At 28.9% G+C, this 25,003-nt stretch overlaps 1 protein-coding gene across 1 annotated transcript in view; it reads left to right on the forward strand.

Annotated features, from left to right (window-relative positions):
- Positions 1 to 25,003, forward strand: part of LOC100166998 (uncharacterized protein) — a 79,957-nt gene that overhangs the window by 40,945 nt on the left and 14,009 nt on the right. The window contains exon 4 of the mRNA NM_001246067.2: positions 12,582 to 12,717. Within this exon, the coding sequence (NP_001232996.1) occupies positions 12,582 to 12,717 (136 nt within the window). The remainder of the gene's footprint in view (positions 1 to 12,581; positions 12,718 to 25,003) is intronic.

Raw genomic sequence — 25,003 nt, forward strand, 5'->3', positions numbered from 1 at the left:
CGCGGAAACGTTTAAAACGTTTTCTGTGGGATTAATTTCTAGAAAATAATTCATTAGCTAATAGGGATAAAGAAGTTTCTCTGAAAGCCTTCATATCCGTTTAGAATTTATACTTTTTGTTGAGACTTTCATTGTAACACAATAGTTGAGTGCAAGAAACTACGTAATTTATAATGTTCAAAATTTAAGGTAAAAAATTGTGAGAGCATCAGCAAAACTAAAGTTAATCCGAATATTTATTTACAAAGTTAAATCAGCGTTGAGGACACGGTAAGCGGTTAACAACAAATTTAATAAACGTTGTTTTTAGCAAAAATATTAAAAATAATTTGAAAACTTTTTGACAGAATATACTGCAGGTATAATTATGTTTCAAAATTGTATGACACTTTAGCTATAAATTTGTTTGGTTTTTGTGATTACATTGAAAATGGCATTAAATATTTAAACATAATATAACGTAATATTAATTATTGTATATCATAGTATAATTTCAGTCGATGTTATAATAAATATAATATGATGTATGTATTTGTATGTATTATGTATTTATGTAAATAAACGTGATTCACGTGATCGCATTTAACTTAAATTCGTGAAGTGGACCTGTTGAATCATTGAAATTTGAACAATCGCATATTTTATGGAGTAATTGGTTCAAACACATTGTCGAACTTATCGAAAACATTAACGTTAAAAACAAATTAATTTAAGAGTTTAATTGTTTCTAATTTTTCAGCACGTAGGTATGATATCTACAAAACATATTGTTATCAACCAAATTCTGCAGTAAAGGTTTATGAGCATTTACTTATTAAATCATGGTTACTGTGTTTTTCTGACATACCAGAAATTAAAAAAAAATAATTGAACACGCCACCAACCATCGCTAATTTTAATCACGGGATATCGTACCAACATTATTATAAAGCAAGTTCATAATTAATATTAGAGCAAAACTAATAAATTGAATTGACATTACAAATATGTGCGTGTTGCGTGGAAATAGCATATATTTTGGCATTTCCAATAATGGAATACATTTTAAAAATAGCTGATTTTAAATCTTAATATATTCATATAGGTACCTAATGAGTAATGCTATATAGGAATACTAAAATATATTGAGTTTATTTAATTGTAAACATTTTTATGTTTATAATAATATTATATCATATTAACATTAAATAGTTAATTAAATAACCATCGGAATCAAGGAGACTGTTTTTATTTAACACAAATCATACACTCAACTTGTAACAGGGTCACAACTCTCAGGGAAATTAGATTAGCCACATGTATGGTATAAAACTTAAATCAAAGTTATCCATAGTCTTAATCCGTGATGACTGATTTTATTTTGTGTTCTAATCCTTATAGTCGTCCTAAAATACAGAATATTAATAGAAAAACTGTATCGAAAAATATTAAAAAAAGGTAAGTAAGTGGATGTCGCTCTGCTGTACAGTAGGTTACAAGTGGGTCACTGTAATGGATGATGTTAAATTTATATAATGATATAATATATCATATGATATAATATCATCGTATAAGAAAAACGATTCTGAGCGAAAACGGTCAGACAGCGTATGATATTACTAAGTATATTTGATGATATTATTGTGAATAAAGTTACTTATATATAACTTATTTACGTGGAACCTTGTTTTAAATTTTCAATCCTTAGCATAGGCGGAGCCAGAAGTATTGATTAGCGTATGCAGAATCTAAATCAGCCCACCAAAATTTATGGGGGGAGGGGTTATCCCTAAAATCCCCATTTTCAGATATTTTATAGGTCACCGTAATTAGTTGTTATTTATAAATTGTAAGCTTATTATTTAATTATTAGCTTATTTATTATTCAAGCTTTTAAAACAAAATTTCAAATTTTTATTACTTTTAAATAATATACCGAATGTTAGCGCAGTTGAATTCCTCCGGTGGTTGGCAATATTTTTGTTATAGAATATAATCATTTAGTTCTAAAAAAAGAAAATTAATTTGAAAAAATTGAAAATGACAGACATTATATTTATTATTTTGAATTATAGTATATAGAAAAAATACGGTTAGGAACTGCCTTTGCTTGGAAAATTAATACATGGAAAATACATTGTTAAGAACAAATATAATGATTAGTATTTATAATGATCATTAGACTTCAGCCAAATTAACCGTTCATAGATTTTACTTTTATTAATTAATTTTAAACTTGAATTAAAGCAGCCTTCAGGGCGATTAGGGCGTACAGCTGTATACCCAGCACGCCACGTGGCTCCGCCTATGATCCTTAGCTATAAAAGTTGAAAATTTTATAAATTTTTAACTACAAAATAATTATTAAATTTTAAATTGATATTTATGGAATACAAAATTAAAAAAAATTGAAAACTGGAAATGTCCTTATATAAGGACTGTTTATAAATAGCTCAAAATAAGTTAAAATTTTTTAAAAAAGGCATGGTGTATAGAAAATGTTGACATAAACATTCAGTCAAAATTTCAAGTATCTACGGTCATTTTTTTTCACCGAAAACCAAAATCGATTTTCTGGAAAACAGATTTTGCGTAAAATTCCCGTTTTTGTTTAATTTTTCTTTTGTTTTTCACGGCGCTTTTGAAAACTACTGGAAAATTTTTACTTTTGACCCCCCCAAAGTACCAACTAGATTCACTTTCCTATCAGAAAAGATACTGTTGAAGAAAATCCAAGCACTTTTACTGTCCTAAAAGGTGATGAAAGACACACACAAAAAAAAAAACACACACATCATTGTCAAATCAATACATTCATCGTTTCACTCAGAATCTAAAATATTAATATGTCATATTGATGTTTACAGGAAAAAAATATATTTACAAACAAATTAGTGTTATTGTTGTATAAGGTAAATAGTTATTTCAACCTGAAAATCTAAAATTCTAATATAATATAATAAAGAACCTAGATGTTATGTATATTGTGTTTTCATAGTGGAAAGTCATGAATAAGATGATCACATTTTTTAGATCATAATAATAATAATAATAATAATAATAATAATAATAATATACCTATTATTACTTATTACTATCATTATTATAGTTATGGCATTTCAAAGTATTTTTGGGGTCATATTTTTTATGGTAAAAATCTGATTGAATTTCCGGATTAAAATGTAATACATATATTACATGATCAATGAGATACATCATAAATTCATAATGAGTATAGAGTACCTATAGACTTAATGATTGTCATATAGTTGAAATCGTATCAACATAATAATATTTTATGAAAAAAGTGTACATCGAGTCTTATTAGATAAAATCCCGATCTCGGTTTAATTGTTATTATTACATTCAATATATTACCCACCTATCTGAAAGTATAGTATTATAATATATTATGACATTACAATATTACATCAAAACCAAGTACCTAGTAACTATAATAAGAAGAATATACGATGTCCTACACATTTTACATTAAAATATTCTCCGGTTAAGTTATTATAATATATACCTAGTCATAAAACAAGTAAGGACGATTATAAAAACTTAGAAGAATACTAATTTGATTTGAAATTTTATAATCACTAATCAATATAATATTCACGTATAAATTATATTATGGCATTCGAGATGTCTTATCATTACATTTTGAGATTTTTAGGCTATGCGTTACAAGTTTGAACAGTGAGCTTATTTTCGATGATAATAAATAAAATAAAATAATGACATGGAAAAAGGAGGAAAGGAGCCCCCCAGTACCCTAACCAGTACTGGTACGGAGATACTATTTTGGTTGGTAACAATTTTTCTTTTAGATAAACAAGTCAATATACCATCTGTCTTTTTAGCCTTCATTTGAGATTTCTTGTAATAGCTGGGGATGATAATTGGGTGATAATATGATTGGGATGGTGAGTATGCCTGGTAACAAAATATAATACATTTATTGAGTACAGACAGTACAGCCAATGTATACATAATATTATTATAATAAACACGTTATTCTTGTGTAATGTGTAAAACCCAATATTAGCTAAAAATTAACCTACGATTTATTCTGAACTTAGTACAACATTGGCAAAATTAACGGAACAAAGTTGGAAGTAAACCATAGAGCCAATAACTTTTTTTTTCAAAAACATCGATTAGGTTTAGAAATCTAAACGTGTTTATTTCATTTTTTGGCCGGTTTTTTAATATCCCTACCTTCAGTTCCAGAAGTCCAAAAAACTAGTGATTAAATTATCGCTGTTTGTTTGTTATGTACTGTAGGCATATATGTAGGCCTTTTTGTCTTTATTAAACCGTCGACCGGGCAACCGACATTTTGGGGTCGATTAGGTACGATAAAAAATTATTGAAAACGTTAAAATAACAACAACTTGATGATCAATTTTAAAATATTGGGTAGGTAGTTTATAATATTATTCTGCATTTGACTAACCCTCCTAGCCTAACCACATCAAGTGGTTCAAAAGTATAAAATGGTCAAAGTTTTGTACCCATGTTAATTATTACTAAACAAATAATATAGTCTATAGCTACATCTATATGTAGTCGAGTGGGTATTGTATCGAAGGTCGTTGGTAGATATAGTGATAAATTATAATATTTATTTATTTATTTATATGATAAGTATATATGATTTAACGTTCACTTCTTATAGTATTTCACAAGTTTCAAAATAATACAAATTATAATAAATAAATAAACTTGTAAGCACAATAAAAGGTTTAATAAGTAAATAAAATTATCTACATCGATCATATAATATTAAACAGTGTTTTAATAATAATATCGACGAAAGTCAAAAGTATGAAATCCCATCAGTGAATAATTAAATATTTTTTCAACCATCAGTAGGTAGGTAGTTATTTACGCTATATTTTTTACCCTAAACAGTCAAAGAGTACTTCTGTAACATAAATATTTAGGTAATTGGCTAAAATTGAAATTAATATTTTATATGGCCAAACATTTTAATAAATTCAATAAATATATTACATAGTAAAATTAATGACGCTTATACGGTTTGTAATAATTAAAACATAATATATTATGGCTGTTTTCTGTATTGATAAACAGGCTGACAGAATTGTCAGACAAATCGTGCGGATTTATGACTGATTTACAATATACCGGCCGGTTACACGCTATTAACTCCGATCAAAGTTTTGTAAATGCTGGTCCCGTATATTATATTATTATTATTAATTGCTGGAATATATTTTGTATTTGAGAAACGCCAAAATAACTATTTACAATCCGTAAGCGTACAAATAAAATCAATAAATTAATTTAAATTACAAAATATTGTGTGCTATAATAAACGTTATAAAGTATAAACAACAAATATGTACTTACCTACCAGAATGGTAAATGACGACTTAAATATCAAGTTTTTGACAGTTTAAACTTTTCTCGTTATATATTTGTATTAAAAATATACTAGAATGCATTCAGAATAGTATAATTATTACTTCAAAAATTGATTGTTTGCGGGTCCAGGAATAAATTAGGTATTTCTATTGGTTTTTACCTTTGAAAAATAACCAATAATTTAGTCAAGTCAACATATAATTATACATTTTCTCAGAGCTTAATTATTTTTGAATTGGAAAAAAAATCTTTGCGTTCAGTATTATAGAGAAACCAGAAAAATATTGCGATGGAATAAGACCGTTCTAATTTATTAAATAGTCCAAAGTTTACGTTTTATAACCTACCTCTATTATAGCGGTTGTTAGAACTTAGAAATGCTATAAATTTATATAACACTATATATTTCTAATGGATGACGAAAGTAAATAATTTGTAACTATATTTCTGAAGCTTATACAGTTTTTATTTTTCAATGTTGCAATTCCGAATTCCAATGAATAATAATATTATTTTTATTATAATATTATGGTTTTTGCAAATCCTTAAATGCATTACATTATTGCAAAATATACAATCCCATCGAACCTTAATAATATTAACATTTCCCTTGTTTTGAATATAATACTTAACAAACATTTATGACAGAACAATATAATTTATTACAATACGTACATAATATATAACCAAATCATTTTGTATTCTATTTTTAAAAGGACGTCACATAAAGGGTTGTTATATTTAAAAAGATAGATATTCTGTTTTTCACTCAAGTAAACGATAAACGTACAGGAAATACATGGCCACGTTAATCGATCGCATGAATAAAATTATTATCTGAAGTGGTTTTACAGCGAAACACCTATTACTATTAAGTAAATTAATGAAAAACGACATTTTCAGTGCAATCTCGTGTAAACAATTTTCAAAATATTCATTTATGAAAAAAGTTATGGCAGTCTGAAATAGGCAACCAGCATGAAGATCCTTTCATTCCCAAAATTAAATTATTTTATTCGATAAAGTAATAATAATAAAAAAAAAATAGCTATTCGATGCCCTCGAAACTAATATTATTTTCATTCATTTTTATAATAGATTTACCTACACCAGGTTGGAAATCCTTTCATAACCATTGATGATCAATCTGCGTCAATGCGTTTTTGCTATGTTGAACGATTGTATACGAAAATAAAAATAAGAAACATAGTATAACGTCCTCAAACTATATATTGGTTTAGTAATGACACATTTTAGTAATAAGCTTTTTTAGTATGTTCAGTGAAAATTGTTTTGAGCAAGAATACCTACAGCAAAAGTTTCATATATAGCCTTCCTACTTGGATTGAAAATTTGACACAGGCGGTACTCTAATGAGTTCATTTTTGGAATTTTTCATTTTTAATTTTCTAGTAAATCGTGTAAAACAATTAACAATGATAACGCAGTGGACACCTGAATAACCATCTCAGTTAGAAAAGAAAACCATGGTTCTAAAAAAACTTTTGTTAGTCTGGACTTTCTTTTTATGTAGTACGTAAACCATTTCAGACTAGGAATTATATATAAATGTTTTTAAGTCTACATTTTTTCGTCTATCTATATTAAAATAATAAAATATAATGGGTTGATGAGAAAAACTTTAAAAAAAATGTATGGCTTGACATAAACGTAACACGGCTACACAATATTATCCATTTCGAAGATTATGTATGAATCATAAAATATATGTATTAATAAGCAACCATTGATTGTATATAGGTACACCTAGTGGAATTAGGCATAGGCGCAAATCCATTAAATTGTCCGGGGGCTTAACATTTTTAACATCGATAGGGGGGGGGGGGCTTCGATCCTACATAACTAAAAACTGTATATTTTTTGGGAGGGCAAGGATGCTTACCCCTCTGTAATTTTCGCATATGGGCAGTTTTACAATTAGGTTAGTTTATTCATTTTATTCGCTATGGCAGGAAACAAATCGTTAGAAAAAATCTACAAGAACAAAATCTATTAGAAAATAAAAATATTTGTATCCAAAAATATATTTATGTTAAAAAATAAGCTTAAAATTATTACTGCATTTATAATAGTTCCACGACTACATTGGTATTATAATATTATCATATTATTAAGTTATGTATTTTATTATTTTTATAAGACATAAAATGTTTGGTTTTAAAGCTAAAAAGATTAAATACAAGATTAAAATTAGGTAACTAAATATTTTAACTATCTATGCATAAGACATCTCTAAAACCATGCATAGTGATTTAATTTAATGGACCTTAAATATTTTAATCACATCAATGTGTTAAATTTTTACGATGGTAATTTATAGTTACTTCTTAGTTTTTGTATTATAATTTATTTTTGTTTTGTATATGAGATAATTAAGTATATTATTAAATTTATAAAATTGCACTCGTAAATAATTCTTATCGGAACACTATAAATATTCTTAGTTCCAATATTTGTAACGATGATTTAATATTGATTTAAATGTTATAAAACACGATACAGGTTTGTGTGGAAATGAGTTAAACGAGAAGTATACCCAGCTATAGACGTAGCTAGAGGACTATGATAATATTATACTCTGTCGATATTTCGTTGGTTTAGTATTAATCATCAATATGGTAGCAGTGAATAAGAATATGCACCAATACGTGTTTAAAATATACGTAATTCAACAGGTTCGTGTATAATTAATTAGACTAATTACTAACTTTTTTTTTCCATACAAACGAAAACACTGCAGGTAATCTTAACATAATTTTAATTTTCAACCTATGAATTGAACGACCCTGTCTTAAAAGTCATGTAATTTATTAAATGTATTCAAAAAACCCGTGCTTATAACAAGTTAACATTTTTATTGGAAAAACGTCGTCCGAGAAAAAGCTTTGTGGACAATTAATAATTTAAAGTCATGGTATATGCAAACTAATATATTTCCATCATAGTGTAACAGCAGGGCTTACATAAATAATCGTTTAAGACATTGTTTGAAACAAAAAACACATTATGTACCTAGTGCCCGTGAAAGTTGAAAGCATTTTTTATAATTAAAAACATATTATTTGAGACATTTAAAATCAATTATAGTCAAATTTACTCGAACTAAAATAACACTTAAAATAGTTGCTCGGTAATCGTGGGGCACGTCTTGGTTTGGCAGGGTGGATTTCAGAGGTCACCGAGATACATTCAGAGTTAGTGTTTTTACGGGGGCATCCATTTGACGTAAGATAATCAACATTTCAGAAAATAAAAACGTTTTTAAAATTTTCTTACAAGTTCATAATTTTAAGTCATTCCAACACAACATTTTTGTAAAAAAAATTCTATTTATTTTAATTTCATATTCTGAAGCAGAACATTATTCGGGGTATTTCGATCTATAAAAATAAAAGTAGTTCATTAGCTATAACTTCATAAGTGGGTATTTAAAGTTTTAGATGAGTGGAGTAGTGGACCAATATTTTGAGGGGAACCACTGTGTACCACTCCACTCTGCTCATCTGAACTTTAAATAACTCATAAACTACTCGTCCTAAATTCCATTATTATACATCTTAATATACCAAAAAATATTCTGTTTTGGAATTAAAAATTAAAAATGCATGTCGTCGTTAAGAAAAGTAAAGAATAGTAAAATAGTTGTTTTTAACGACTTATTATTATGACTATTATAAATATTAGAATATTTTCAACAATGTTAATAGTTTTTAAAACAATGAGTGTATATATGTTAAATCGAGCAAATGGTGAATAATGTATAAACATCTCTTTTTTTTCTGTTATGTATATAACTGTATAGTTTATGTCAAACAGACACAATAAGCATAGGTACCTACGTGATACGTGAATAAAATGTGCGACAGGAAAAAACTCATTAAAGTGACGAAAGAAGCCATTTATGACGTGTTTATCAATTATTATAGTAAGAGATTACGGCATGATTTACGCTTCAGGAGTTTACGCGGATTACCAAGAACTGATAAAAGATGATAAGTTTTGAATTTGTGGATTTGGATGAGATGATAAACGATCATGACGAGATCCATTACAGATACGTTTGGTTTCTTCAATTACGGTTTTCAATTTTGGATTCGTGTGTAATGTTATGTTTGATACGTAGGGAGGGGCTTTAATATTAGTTTTCGAAAAGCGTTGTTTTGAAAAAATTGAATTTTATTTGTATTTGATTTTTTGGTGTTCCACCACAACTGAAATCCATGAGCCCAAATTGGTTTTAAGAGGGTTCTGTACAAAAACAGGACTTATGGTCAGACATGGAACTGATGCTTTCAAATTTTTCACGTGGATTATCGATATTTTACAAAATTGCAATACATATATATCAATTTAGTATTAAATACTAGTATAAGGATTAAGAAATATAAAATAAATAATCAATAATATTATAAAACTATGTACGTTATATTATTTGGTATTTTGGTCGATAAGGTTTGTCTAAAAGTTGTAGTATATTCAATACGTTTATTATATTTAATATGGCGTATACTGTTTCGAGTTAACGATGCGTATGTGATTTTTTAAGCCATTAGCATTTTACGAGACTGTAAGTCTTTGTAGCCGAGTCTTTGTAGTCGTATTTCATAATATATCTAATAAACTAGGTACAAGAAATCGCTCTATAGCTATAGTAAGCAGCAATGAGATCAAAGGATTTATTTAAAAATATAATAAATACCTAATATATTATTACCGCCATTACGACGATCGTCAAACTGCACCTTTAGGCGTATATAAGTAGCAACTAGGTAGGTATATATAGGAGCCTACTGCAGAGTGCTTTCTGTATAAAATGGTACGTCGATACATAACAATATACTATATACCTACGTCATGTATATACATTATATGTAGATTATTATAAGTAGGCACCCGAAATCTATTTCCATATAAATTACGTTTGCGTTTAAGACAACAACAACGGAGGTAGGTATACACTTCGACTTTTCCGCGTGCGTGGAAAATCAAAAAAATAAAAATAGTAAAGAAATCTGACAATGTCCCGCTTCAAACCAATAGGTATATTGTATATATTTGTTCGCGTATATACATATATAGGTACATTTACCTATATATGTAAGGTTTATATATGTGTTATACATATATATACACGCACACAAACACACTCATAGGTACGAACGATAGCGAAGTTATTCGGTACTTACAAAAAAAACATAATATACACACCGACCGTACCGCGGAAAATATAAATACGTCCCAGCTCGATTCCCGCAGGTAAATCCGTTTTCGTTCGATTTGGTGGGAGACTTTTTTCCCCTCCCTCTTGCGTTTTAGATTTTAACTGTCGACAAACTTTGAAAACACACACTAGTCGTCGAGTGAAATCCAATTCCACGGTTGTTAAGTTTTTTTTTCAAACTTTGCGCGCCACTCATCTTTGCATAGCGAAGTCAAATGATTATTATCTCGAAACAAATTTTGTAACGACATCGGAAGTACTGAAAAAATAATAATATTTATAATATATAGCAATGGCACAGCCTTAAAATATATAATAATTTCACGGGGAATATTTTTTATCGAATACGGCAGGGGTCACCAATTAATATTTTTGGAGGGCCACATAAGGAATTTTGAAAATGCTCGGGGGCCATCAAAATTCAAAGCAAATATTCTTAACATATTATATTATAATGCAAAAATAACATAGTAGCTTAGTGCAAATAAAATAAAATATTTACTTAATTAAATAAAATACAATACAAATTTATAATAATTATAATATAAATAGAACATTGGGTTATAAAACTTCTCAATTTTTGATTTACGAAGTTCACAAATTACTGGACATTTTCGGCAAATGATTTATGTGAAGTCTCAAAATAAGGTTTAATATAGAAAACTTTAAAAACAATTACCTATGTACTTAATTATCGGTTTTACTTTTTTCACATTATGTACGGACCGGATAAAATTTATCTGAGGGTCGTATACTATACGGGATGGTTATCTCATGAACCGGCTGTCAATATCTCAGGAAATTTTAGGAAATATCAAATTATTTTTTTTTTTAACTTTAAATTTACTAAATACGCGCATCTCATCTTTATCATAATACGTATTTTAACTTCTGATTTAGAGATTGCCTCGAGCGATCTTAACGCTGAATATTATAAATAAATTATACAATTTTTTTTTTTTTTATTAATTACCTTAAGGTAATTCACCAAGTATAATATTGCCTATATTAATATGTCCAGTGTCCACCCCAATTTTTCCTTTTATAATAAATGTATTCAAATTCTGATTTTTGGAACTTTTAAATATACTTAAGAGTTAAGGGTCATGTTTTCAAATACTTAGTTTTGGAAAGCATTTAAGGAGTGTCCTGTGGTGGGTGATACCAATTTATTATTTTGAATTCAGAATCACCATTTTTCCTGTAAATTATTAACCGGATTACTTCATTGAACATATTTTTTAAATGTTTACATCGCAATTCAAACTAAAGGCATAATTTTGTATTTTTTTTAAAGTAAGTTTTCTTAAAATTGTACTCCAATGTCTCAACTTTTTAGTTTTGAATTTTCTCAATACAAATTTCAATCTCGGTTTAATGGGCATTATTGAAGCATTCCCCAATTTGTTGGAGTTAATTATTGTCAGTAGAATTTTTTTAATTTTTGTGCTTATCACTTCAACAGCACAACATAACTTTCAAATAATTTAGACACGGAGGGGGGCCAACTACACGTACGTTAATATTTTCGATTTATACCGATTATCACCTTGGTAGGTTATAATTTGGTCAGTGGCGTGAATATCTGGTCTAAAACGATAATTACCTACCTGTGTATTTGTTCAATACCGTTAATGACCTGTGAATAATGTTATTTTCCGTTTAACGGTCATTATTGCTGTAACATAGACATATTAATAAGTATAATAACTCAGAGACTACGTGTTCGAATTTCGATTTAGAAAAATGAACGTACCTACACATAATTTAATGACACGACTAAAAATATCGATCGAAAAAATGAACTGCTCGATAATTTACGGTTAAAAAATTGATTTTCGTTTAAAAAAAATAAGTTATGTATCACCACGGTACACACGGGGATAGACATCTGCCATCTTTGAATATTATTTTTATGCACGACCACATCGAAATTCGATTTATACTGTTTAACGTGTTGCAGACTACTTGAAGTATACGGACTGTTACCGGGCGATCAACTCGGACTGGGACTCGTGCACCGCACAGTTCATGTCTCTGGTCCGCGAAGAGATGAGCGGCAACCATACGGAGGACGCCAAGGTGCTGAACCTGTGTTGGTAAGCCGTACTCCGAATACTATAAAATTATTATATTGATCCTCTATCATATAATATAATATGGTAGTTAGTGTTTGAAGTATGAAACATTGAAATTTTTTTAACACAAATAAAAACACTATTTTTTTAATTTTTTTAACACAACGTTCAGTATTCCAAATTCTAATGTAAGAATTCAGTAGGTATACAATATACATGTATAATATTGTGTACCTACTTGTACCATTTAAACATTAAAATATTTAAAAATTTAAAAAAACCATTTTAAATGTATAATATCAAAGGTTAGGTTTACATATAGGTACCATACAATTATGAAAGTAATTTATGGAAATAATATGTGAATATAAAACTTATTTAAAAATAAAACAAAATTCATTAAAATACTGAAATATTTCACACATGTTTCACGCGTGTACATATTTAATTTTTTTTTAAAATTCATAAAATTTTCAAACACTAATACCTAGTAGTCTCCTGACTTGCGATGGCCATCATATAATATAAAATGACTATTAACCGCCTATGTATAAACCAGTACTTTATTATATGTCATATGAATACTATTTAATAACACTATATTATATTATGCATATAGCATAATATTATATATATTAAATTGTCATCGCGTGGACCGGTAGTGTTGTTATTATACGACGGAAGCAGCAGATGTCGCTTAACACCGACTAATCTTCCGCGCCCTTCCGGTCGCGGACCACGAGCTGCTGTACAGATTATATTATATAATATATAATAAACATGTTATGTATATATTGTGCATACATACGATATATATATATATATATATATACCTATATGTATATATGGAATAAATGTACACCACACGCGTAATAGTCACATCATCCCTACACCCCCCCCCTCACCCTATACACGCACCATTCGTCATGAATGTACTCGTCGCGACTATAATAATAATGGTCTATATTATATTATTAATGTTCGCGAGCAACAATCTAATATATATTATATTATTATTGTGCGTTATGGTTGTCTCGCCGTATATACGATAATAATATGAGCGCACGCTTGTACCTCGTGACACTATATTGTACATATACCTACCTAAAAAATATATATATATATATATATTATATATATGATATATTATCATGGTTGTGTGGGTGTTTGCTAACGTGCCTATTTGTACCGGGACGGAACAAGATTGATCGTCCGGATTACCCATCTATAATAATACACAATACACACGAATAATGCGCATATACAGAGTGAGTATATTTTAATGGCGATCGTCAATCGATATCTCCGCGATCGAGCTTAAACGATTTACATGCACCTATACTACGGCTACCTAGGTATCTTTTATTCACGGCCTTAAAGCGTTTTATTTTATTATCTGTATAATGATATTATGTCCGGGGACGTGATTACAGTATTCCAGCACTCGAGTGTCACCGCTCACAGCTCATTTCTATTCTTTGAATATTTCATATGCTAAATCTATAATGCCAAACAAGTTGGTTGTTCTATGCGTCTAGGTAGGTAGGTTGTAAATTGCACAATAACACGCTCGCTCGCAAAATAATTTATATTAAATTAAAACAATAATATAATATATTATATTACACACTTTATATGTTGCATAAATATTGGCTTCCGTTTATGTAATCTTCTTATCTTCATCATACGATCGTATAAAAATATCCAATACTATTCGTCAATATTATACTGGTCAGCTATCCCTTTAGCCTATATTATAATACCTGTTATATAATAGTACAATACTATAGCATTACAAGCTGTAAGATAATTGATTTATATAATACATACATTTAATACTACTCAATATTTAATAATAATATCAAAATGTTTTGCCCTCCCTCGCCTTCTCGCCCACTCTTCATAGTAAAATGTGTATGAATGCATATATTTTAATTGATAATATACTATTAATGGTATCGATTAATAGTTTCTTAATAGTACCTAACTGTATGAATAAAAATGTTTTTTTTTTAATGAATTAAAATAATATGAACCATTTATTTGAGAGACGACGTAAGTCACAAAAAGGTGATTCGGAGATAACAAGTAAAAACTGTTTTTACGCTACCAGTGATATATGGTAGATAAACCGTGAGATCTAATGGATAGAACTCCGCAAGATACACATTTAAAAAAAAAAACTTTATTTGACCTTGTGGGGGGGGGGGGTCCATTTGAAGTTTTTGGACTTACGATGTTTCTACAATAAACGATTCTCCGTGGTGTCAATTCTTGGCTGAATTACTAATGGTTCATACTGGACTTACCTTCATACCAAAATAAGCGTAGTTGACAATAATGAAATTTTATTAAAATTTTTCAAGTCCAGAACTTACGTAATTTCTCTTCCACACTGATGATTTACAGAAGTGCCACAGTCTTAAAATTCAGTATTTATTTTGTAAATGTTCACACATGATCCGTCTATCATTTGATAACACATTCCGCGCATTATCTAAATTTGTGATACTTTGTGACTTAGTCGTTTCTCAAATAAATGATAATTATATGGATACCTATTTCATAAATAATATTTTATTTTATTATCAATGTTCTTCAAACAATATATTGAACCAATTCGGTTAAAAAATAACGTTTTCTTGTACGAAGACACTACCCAGAACTTGTATGTATAAGCAGGTATATAACGTCTCTGTTGCATGTCACGAGACTGCAGTTTAAGTGTCCGCCATCCGGAACCGTCTCCGCGTTTCATGACCAAGAGGGCGATACAATATTATTTATTATTTTCAAAGCGACAAAAGGAAATAAACGGACATAAAGTTTTTATTTGGTAAATACCTCTCGGGACCAGAATAGTATTACCTACGTTATTGCGGGACATGTCCGTATCTACGTGTTTGGTTTGCTAACCATAAAAATACATTATAAATACATCGTTGAACTGGTGCGCAAATATTCAATGAATACTGGTCTAGTTTAGACCGTTCTATAAGTAGTAGTTTTGGCGCAAATCCTTAGTCCTTATCCATACATGTAGATTTTTAGTACTATATAACCCTAAGTAGCATTATAATAGTATTCGGTGATGGTTTTTATCTACATTTAAAGCTAGATACATCGTACTAGATACATACTTGCAATTCACAAATATAAATATTTTGTTAACAACTGGTCAGTTGCTTGGTAAATTTAAATTATTCATTTTTTATAACATGTAAAGTATGATAATTTTTAAAAATAAGAACAAAGTATCCTCTTATTGTTTTAAAAAAAAATATGTTTATATATATATATATATATGCTAGCTGATCCCGTGCACTTCGTTACCCGTTAAATGTACAAACTGTACCTATATGACTCAAACTTTGTTCAATGCATTATTTAATATTTGGTGTGTGATGTTCTAGATTTATCTTAACTTTTCTGTTGCCCAGGATAAAAATTCTGATTCACAGCAGTACGTTATCAGGTAGGCAATCTACCTGCGGTAGATCGCGGACCCCGTGCTGTTTGTACGTAAATGTATGATTTATTGATTTAACTCTAAAATATCAAAGTTATACCAAGTTTGTCGTTTTTACTTAATTCCACCTAAGACGGATTAATATAATCAATTAATACAAAAACCTAACCTAACCGTACTAAAATCCGATGAGTAAAAAAAACTTAACAAATTTAACCCTTTTTCAATTAGCCTATCTTCTTCCCGGTGGTCTAATCTATCCACAAACATTCATATATATATATATTGACAAAAAATAATAATACAAATCAACAAACATGCCCGATTAACCAATATAGCAAACAATATATAATACACTATTATTTTTTTAATAATAATATTATTTTTTATATATATAACCAATAGCAACCATTTATAAACAAATATTTCTATCGTAAATAATAATATTTTTATTTTTTTTTTCTGGAAAACCCTTATCACTTAGGGGTATGAAAAATAGATGTTAGCCGATTCTCATACCTACTGAATATGCATAAAAAATTTCATAAAAATCGGTCAAGCCGTTTCGGAGGAGTATCGAGACTAACACTGTGACACGAGAATTTTATATATAAGATAATGTAATAACAGGGAAGTTCAAATAGGTAGGTAGTCGAGTTTCAAATCGACAATAAAATAAAACTATCGGCACGCCACCGATAATAAAGTGTACAATATATATTTATAATATAAACCCATAATAACATGGAGCCTCTGAACCAATTGCAGTATAACGATTCGACACAATCGTCAAGATCGTCGATGAAAGTGTAAAACCATCATGATAAATTATCGTCCTTAATATTTTTTTCGATAGTATAGGCCAAGCCTAACATGATTATTATTTCCATAAGGTGGCGGTGCACAATTTATCCGGAAATAGTCTTTAACCCCCCCCCCCCCCCCCCGGTAGTATATTAACTGTCGAGTTTACCAGATGGTTTGCAGGTCAAGTCGACCCTATTCTATAGTTTATGCTGCCTGCCGTTTTCACCGCGTGTGTATAAAATTATTGAATTTACGCGCATTTTCGGCGTAAATATTTCGACGATAAAACCGCAATTTATTCGCGTATAAAATCGCTTACCAAACGGTGTCTTAACTAAATCATTACAGAACCGCAAAAGGTTGCCTATACAATGTGTACTTCCGCGTAAATTGGTATACCATATTATACCAACCATATAATTTTACGATTTATTTTCCTGCCCACACTCTACCGCGATGACCGCATACTGCAGTCTAGGATGAAATGTCGTGTGTGACTGCTGTTGGTGCTAAACAACTAGCTTTCAATGTCCACCATTAAACCACAATATCGATGGCCACTGGGTGCAGGTTATTATAATTTACATGTATAGTACTAATTTTCGTCGTTGTTCGGTATATGACGTCGGATTGGTAAAATAATTCAACGAACGCGCGTCGCCTTATTATGAAGATTAAAACATGTATATACTCGTATATTATATATATATATATCAATTTTTTTTTACTATCAATTATTAAATATCTATATTATACTAGCTGATCCCGCACATTTTGTTGTCCGTAAAAAATTACAACTAATAACAAACTTGTGATTTTTCAACTCCTTTTGCGCGTAACTCAGTAAGCTGCAGTGAGACTCAGCCAGTTTGGTAGGCAATGTCCGAAAATTCGATTTGATGCATACTTGTACTTAATCTGACCGATTAACCAATAGCAGCCATGTAGAAAAAAAAATTTCCATCGTAAACCTCAAAATCCCTGTATTATGAACACCTCCCCGGGTTGGGCCCATCGGGTTCAATTGTAAATCTAAGCCATTCAAGGACCCACTCAAGTACACAAACAATTTCATCAAAATCGGTGTAACCGTTTAGTAGGAGTTTGAATACTCACACACGGACAGAATAAATATATTAAACAGGATGTATCTTAAAGTATTAATGCATATTTTACTAAACTTTAGAGGACCATAGTTCGATCACTCATACACACACACACACACACACACACATTGCCTTTTATTAATATAGATTTATTTTTTATTATTTAATGTTAATAATTAATGTTTTTCAATTGTTGACGTTAATTTAAATTTACCTGATGTATCCCGCTACCAAAAGTGACAGAAATAAGAGTAATTCAATTTGTTCAGTATAAAAATTAACGGAAAAAGTATGAATGGTATATTTTATACGGATGAAAATCGTATTTCATTTTAAATGGAAAATGACAACCATAGTTGAAATTATTGTTTAGCAGAAATAAAAGTAGGTAGGCTTTGCTCTACGCCGTAACTCAAATTTGACATATTCACAGGAACATACAAATTGTATAACAGCGTTACAAAATTAGTGCTAGCATTCAACAGTAAGTTATATGTAAACTTTCAAAAATAGAAATAATTTCATGTTTATCTGGTCCAGCGATTATTAAGTATTTCCTTACCAAAACGGGTAGTTATATAACTTAAATTTTTTAGTGATTTGTTTTAGCAAATACATTTTATTATTTTAAGCTGGGCGCAAATATATTGTAGAGTAAAAATCGATCTTATTAAGGAGTAAGGATAATTTTTTTTACCTTTCTGTATATTCTTGACAAATATTGTTTATAGAACCATAATTACCAAATAAAATAAAGTATTCTATATACTTACATCAAAAACTATTTTACCTTTTATGTAATAAGGAAATCCATTCTATTTATTTATTTACAGCGACAAGCTAACCAGTTAATTTCAAAAATGTAATTAGTAATTACAATTACAACAAAAAAAATACTATTTTAAGTACTTGAACATACTTCAATTTTCTACTTATAAAGTTATTAACTCCTTAAACATCTGTGCCTTTTGAAATTCAACAACAGATAATCTAAAACAATAGAGATATCATAACGCATATAAAGTCAATATCAAACATGATTGCTCTTCAAAAGATATTCAAATTTAAAAAAAAAGTACATTATAATTTTAAAGCTTCAATAGAAATCCAATGAAAACCATAAAGAGTTTCATTAAAAAAGTTTTAGACTTTTTACTTTTAACTTTTAAACGAAATGATTATTTCACTATGAAATAATATTTAAAACATTAATAAATTATTTCGAATAGGTACGCATGTATTAGGTACAATATTAAAATATACTTCGTATTTCTTAGGAAACTGTTTAATAAATAATAATATAAACGTATAAAATTTAATTTAAAACAAATAAATCTACGAGACTACAAAGGGATATAATCCTAATTAACGAAGCACCGCGTGGGTGCCGCCAACAGAAGATCAATTCTGATAAAATAATATCGAATTATAGTAAGTATGCATTTAAATCCAATCGACTCTTGTGAGTTGTGTTTTGTTACAAAACAATTATTTCCGATCAATCAAATCTCTCGTCTTAATGTATTATTCATAATTATAGTTTTGTTGTTTAAAATTCAAAGACATAGGGTGTAGATCCCTATCGAAGGCCCGCCCGCCAAGTACGCTACTCTTTCGTGTCGTCGCGTCTAATATTATATTTATTAGTACAATTCATAAATTGATAAGGTAATCAATAATCCAATTATTATACTTTAACGAAGCGGTCATACGAATAAATAAATAATAACTAAACGAAACTAAAATAATATATTATAATATATACTATTTAGGTATCATCAGTCATGTCATAATATAATATAGCATAAATAATTATTTGTTTATAATTTGTCAAAGCTTGATCGTGTGTTAGAAACCATTTTGACAATCGAACGAAGTAACAAAGCCAAAATATCGTAAATGCCGTGCTGTGTTATTATTAGAAAGAGGAAAATATTAGTATGCTTAAGTGTAGGTGGGTATTTATTTCTGTAGGAATATAGTTACGTCTCAGCGCCACCGCTTTACTACCTACTCTACGAATCGAATATAACCATCTGAATTGCCATGAAAATCTAAGCACTCTTGAAGGGTGGGTAGCTAACAGGGATGACAGAAATGCATTTCGTGTAAATATAAGCGCTTGGAATGGTTGGCATTCGTTCTACCCTTCAGAGACTCTGCAAATCTAAAATATTTTCCAATCTGCTTTCTGGGGAACGGCAATCACGTCAACAAAATGATAGATATGTGGCAACGTCGCAAAAATAGTTTTATGCTCAATCGCAACCTACTGCAGTTATTGCGGTTTACCACACCTAAACTCCTTTCACGGTAGCTTTGTAAGTCTACCATCGATTTAAATACCATAACATAATATATTATATAGTTATGAATCGGACTAATTCCATAAATACTCAAATATCGTAAAGATTTGTCGTCATAGATTGTGAGTCTATTACTCCTCGTTATGAAAAATCGTTGAACAAATGTTGTTCGGACGAAGAAATCCAATTTCAATAGACATTTCTTGTACACTTTGTAACGGGGAAACTAATTTAAAAGTAGCTTATTCAACAAGGCGTTTTAAGGTTTATTGAGGGCCATTATGTCCATGGGGTTATTAGAGCGAAAACAAGTGCTTAAAATTGAGCTTTCTACCAAAAAATTCTTTTCTTTAACATCATTTTTTTTGCTTTAATATTTTACTGAAATAAAAATAATGTGACTTACAATAATTTAATATTACTTATCCACTGACCGTAAAAATAATAAGTAGGGTACTCCATCATAACAAAATATGAACATTTTTTGAATTTCTCGTACTTACAACTGTAAATTATATAACGAGATATATTTTCCAGTTGTTATTACAATTAAACAATCCGCAGTGGCATGGCTTTTCAATAGTTTCATGAAAAAATATCTCTATTTTAATTACATAGTGATTACCGCTTTTGTAAACTTCAGACACATTTATAGTACCTATAATTATTATTTGTACACGATAATTAAAATCTTCAACGTCCTTTTATAATTTATATTCAGCTACTTTATTTTAAAACTTAATTTTTTTTTTTTTTTTAATGTAGGTATTTATATGAAAAAGTTTTAAATTTGTTCATTAACACTATCCGTACAAGCAAGATGAACATTTGTAGAACAGAATAGTTTACTGGATGTAAGAAATACCAACTCAGTACTTCTGACTTCTGAGTTTGTCTAAATATTAGTATGTTACTTATACGTACACATTAACAAATTTTCTTACTAAGTTTTGTAAATAATTGTGACGAGGAACTTTTCTTAAAGTGTTTTTCTTTAGTCATACAACCCTGCAATTCATCTCAAAGTTAATCTTTAGTGTTGCGAGATTGTGAAAAAATAAAAAATTATAAATATATAAATATAAAAATTTTAATTTTAGTTAATTTATACATAATTAAATAAAATTGTTACTTAAGAAAATGTAAATTCTCAACTATTGTTCAACTATATTATATTATAGACGTGAATATGTATTCAATAAATTTTTAAATGTCTGTGCTTAAACGATAGATTTAAAAATGTTATGGTTTTTTTTCAGTTGAAATTTTCAGTCAAAATGTATATAATTTACAATTTTTTACTTCTATTATCTAAATATTTCATAATAAACGTGATATTCAGAATTGTCTCTATGACTAACCTTAATATAGCCCGATATAGGTATCCAAAATTGTTGGCAAACATTTTATTTTATAAACATTTAATAAGAAATAAGAATCTCAAATTTATTATTATAGAATTTAACGGACAAAATATCATATGTTCATTCAACGACAATGATGATTTCATTAAATAAGACTTTAATATTGTTGATTTTCTGTTGTATGGTAGTATATTGTTTAAAATGTTTTCTGAATTTAGTGGGAAATTTCAAAAATGACCATTTTAATGGACCATCTGTGACCAATTTCTAATCGATAAAATAAATATCGCGTGAAACAATTAAACATTCGATTAGCCAAGTAATGGGTTTAAAAAAAAATAAAAAATAATAGATAAACAAAAACACACTCTTTTGCAAGACCAATAGGTTCTTTGTTATCCGCTGAACCGACTGAATCCGAATCCGAAATATGAAGAGAATTAGAAAAAGTCAATAAACGATAATACGCTTCCACTCCGCGTACACTTTCGACAATCTTTTCTTCGATTTCTACATTACTACGACGTTATTGCCTTATTCATATAGTATGATCTACTATAGGTATTATATGATAGAAAGGTCATCTGTGATTGAAATCTCATAAAATGACAATGGTTTTTGACAATATAATAATATGCTTTCCGAGTTATTTGAACATGTATATATTTTCAGCCAATACAAATATTTTATTTGCTTGTGTTTAAAATGTTTGAATAAATACAGTATATCTTCTATATTGTGGTTCAAAACAAAAAAATTGTTTGCAAGAATACGTTTATATTTTAAAGATATTTAATACATTTTCGATTTCAGCTCTAACAATAAATGAAATTGTTAAATAAAATTGATTCTCTCGTACACGATGCGGTGTTTTTCAAATTAGTTGTTATGGTTTATGTATAGTTATAAAGTAATAAGTCACTTATTAGTTATTACGTAGAGGTATAATACCAATATAATATTAAGCTTTATTATATATATTATATAAATTAATGTTTCTTCGTTTGTCCTCCATAAAGGTATTAGGTACTCAAATAGTCAAATACTACTGCAGACCGTTGGACCGTGTTCAATAAAAGTTATACCAATAGATTACTTGTGACTTGGGGGGAGGGGTCTTTATATTTTATTTTTGTAGGGTGGCTCACATATGAACATAATATAATACAGCTATAATATTATATAACACTCCCTGTGTGCAAAATATTTTCTCATAGACATTACATATTAATCACATTGATACATGTGAAGTTAATAATTATGACTCAGAGACTACTCTGAGACACTACCGTGACGCTTAATGCCCGGTTTTGAGAAGTTAGTGCATGAGATATCGCAAAATAATCATCTATGTTTCATCACATTGTAACTTCCATGAGAAATCAGTTTGAGATATCACATAGACTTCGCATAAAGTGCACAAAGTCTAGGGAAAAAAAGCAAAAAAATGTATTAACTGTAAATTGTCCGCCGATTGATTCACGAAGATTCGAACCGGCTACCCCTACATTTATGGACCTACGCCTAACCTATTGGGACACTACCTATCAAGATGAAAAGAGGATTGTAATAGGGTGTATATAAAATACATAAGCAGTCAGAAGGTATATTATGTAATAGTAGGTAATTTTTTTGCATTATCACTAACTCCACGTATACCCCCCCCCCCCCCATTTTGTGGTACCTACAGCAATAACTAATAAGGATTGTAAAATTGTACCTATACAAGGTGATTCTTTTATCATGAAACACTCATTATTTCAAAAAGTATTAATGTTTTTGAACAAATTTTTTTAATAGTTCAAGTCACATTTAAAAATATAATTTTTTAATAAAAACGTTGTTTTGAAACCATGTAAAACATATTTTTTAAAACATTAAGACTATAGTTTGGCCCGATATTATTTTAAAGAATAAATGAAAACAGACACAAATGCATATCATACTATGATGAATTGTAAACATTTGATATTACACAATGTTTATGCCTAAAATTAATGAATGTAGTCATGTAAAAATAATAATATTATGTAGTTATTATGCGGTGTAAAAAAATAAAAATATTAAAAAGATAGTAAAATGAAATAGTAGGTATATAATATTAATATAATAATTTGTATGAGTGCGATAATATATGGATTAGTATTATATATTATGTATAATACCTATATTTAAAAGTCCAATTATTGGAAAATAATATGGACAGAAGTCCATTAGTCAATGAGGGATATTCTTGGGGGGGATAAATCTTAACCAGGGGGACTAAGCTCACTAGCCCACCCCCCTAGTTGCGAAAATGTATGTAACAATTATTTATACGTAACTATTGTAACTTCTCGGTTATGTCACATATCATCAATCATTTTAACTTCTCAATAGTAACTTCTATGTGATATTACATATGGAATTCTCATATACAGCTACGGCAAGAAGTTATATATCGGTATCATAATGACATTTTATTCTTATACGGATATTTGAAGGTACATATAAGTTACAATGTACCGTCACTTTTGAGAATAAAAACAGACGGCACATGGACAGTAAGTTCTTCTTTATGCACACAGGGTGTTAAACCCAGTACTCGATTTTAATTAAGATAGCCATAAACCATTTGTATGGTACCTATTTATAAATATTTACTCTTATACACTGATCAGATTATCTACTTAAGCTCTACAAAACATTTCCAGATCAATAATAATTGCAGCAATATCTAAAGATCTTAAGAGAATTTTACACCGAAATGTTATATTTTATTCGAATCGACAACACGGAATTTTCTATATTGTATATTTGTATGATGAGTATTTCTACTGTACGATGTGGAGAATAAAACGAATTAAACGTGTTTATAATCAATATAAAACATTAATAGGTGGTAATATAACTAAATTATTAGATTTTGATTTAAAATGTATTAATTAAATCATGTTTTTAATAAAACAAGTATATAACTATGTTTGCCGTCTGTTGCAGAATGCAGATGAGTTGGGTCCCTTACTTTGGCATGTGATTATGCCATCCACATTAATTAAAATACATTTATAAGCATTTTGATGAGTATTTATTTTTCAGAATATAGAACATAACATTTACATATTATTATATTTTCCAAGAGTGCAACCAGATAATTCAATAATAATTCAATAATAATTATTCAGACTTTAATTTGTATTACTTAATATGTAATTCACTTCGATGAATTGAATTATCACTGAAGTATTTATGCTTGCAGACATTATTTATATATTT

Source organism: Acyrthosiphon pisum, chromosome A2 (assembly GCF_005508785.2).
Source record: "Acyrthosiphon pisum isolate AL4f chromosome A2, pea_aphid_22Mar2018_4r6ur, whole genome shotgun sequence".
In the NCBI taxonomy this organism is placed as follows: Eukaryota; Metazoa; Arthropoda; class Insecta; order Hemiptera; family Aphididae; genus Acyrthosiphon; species Acyrthosiphon pisum.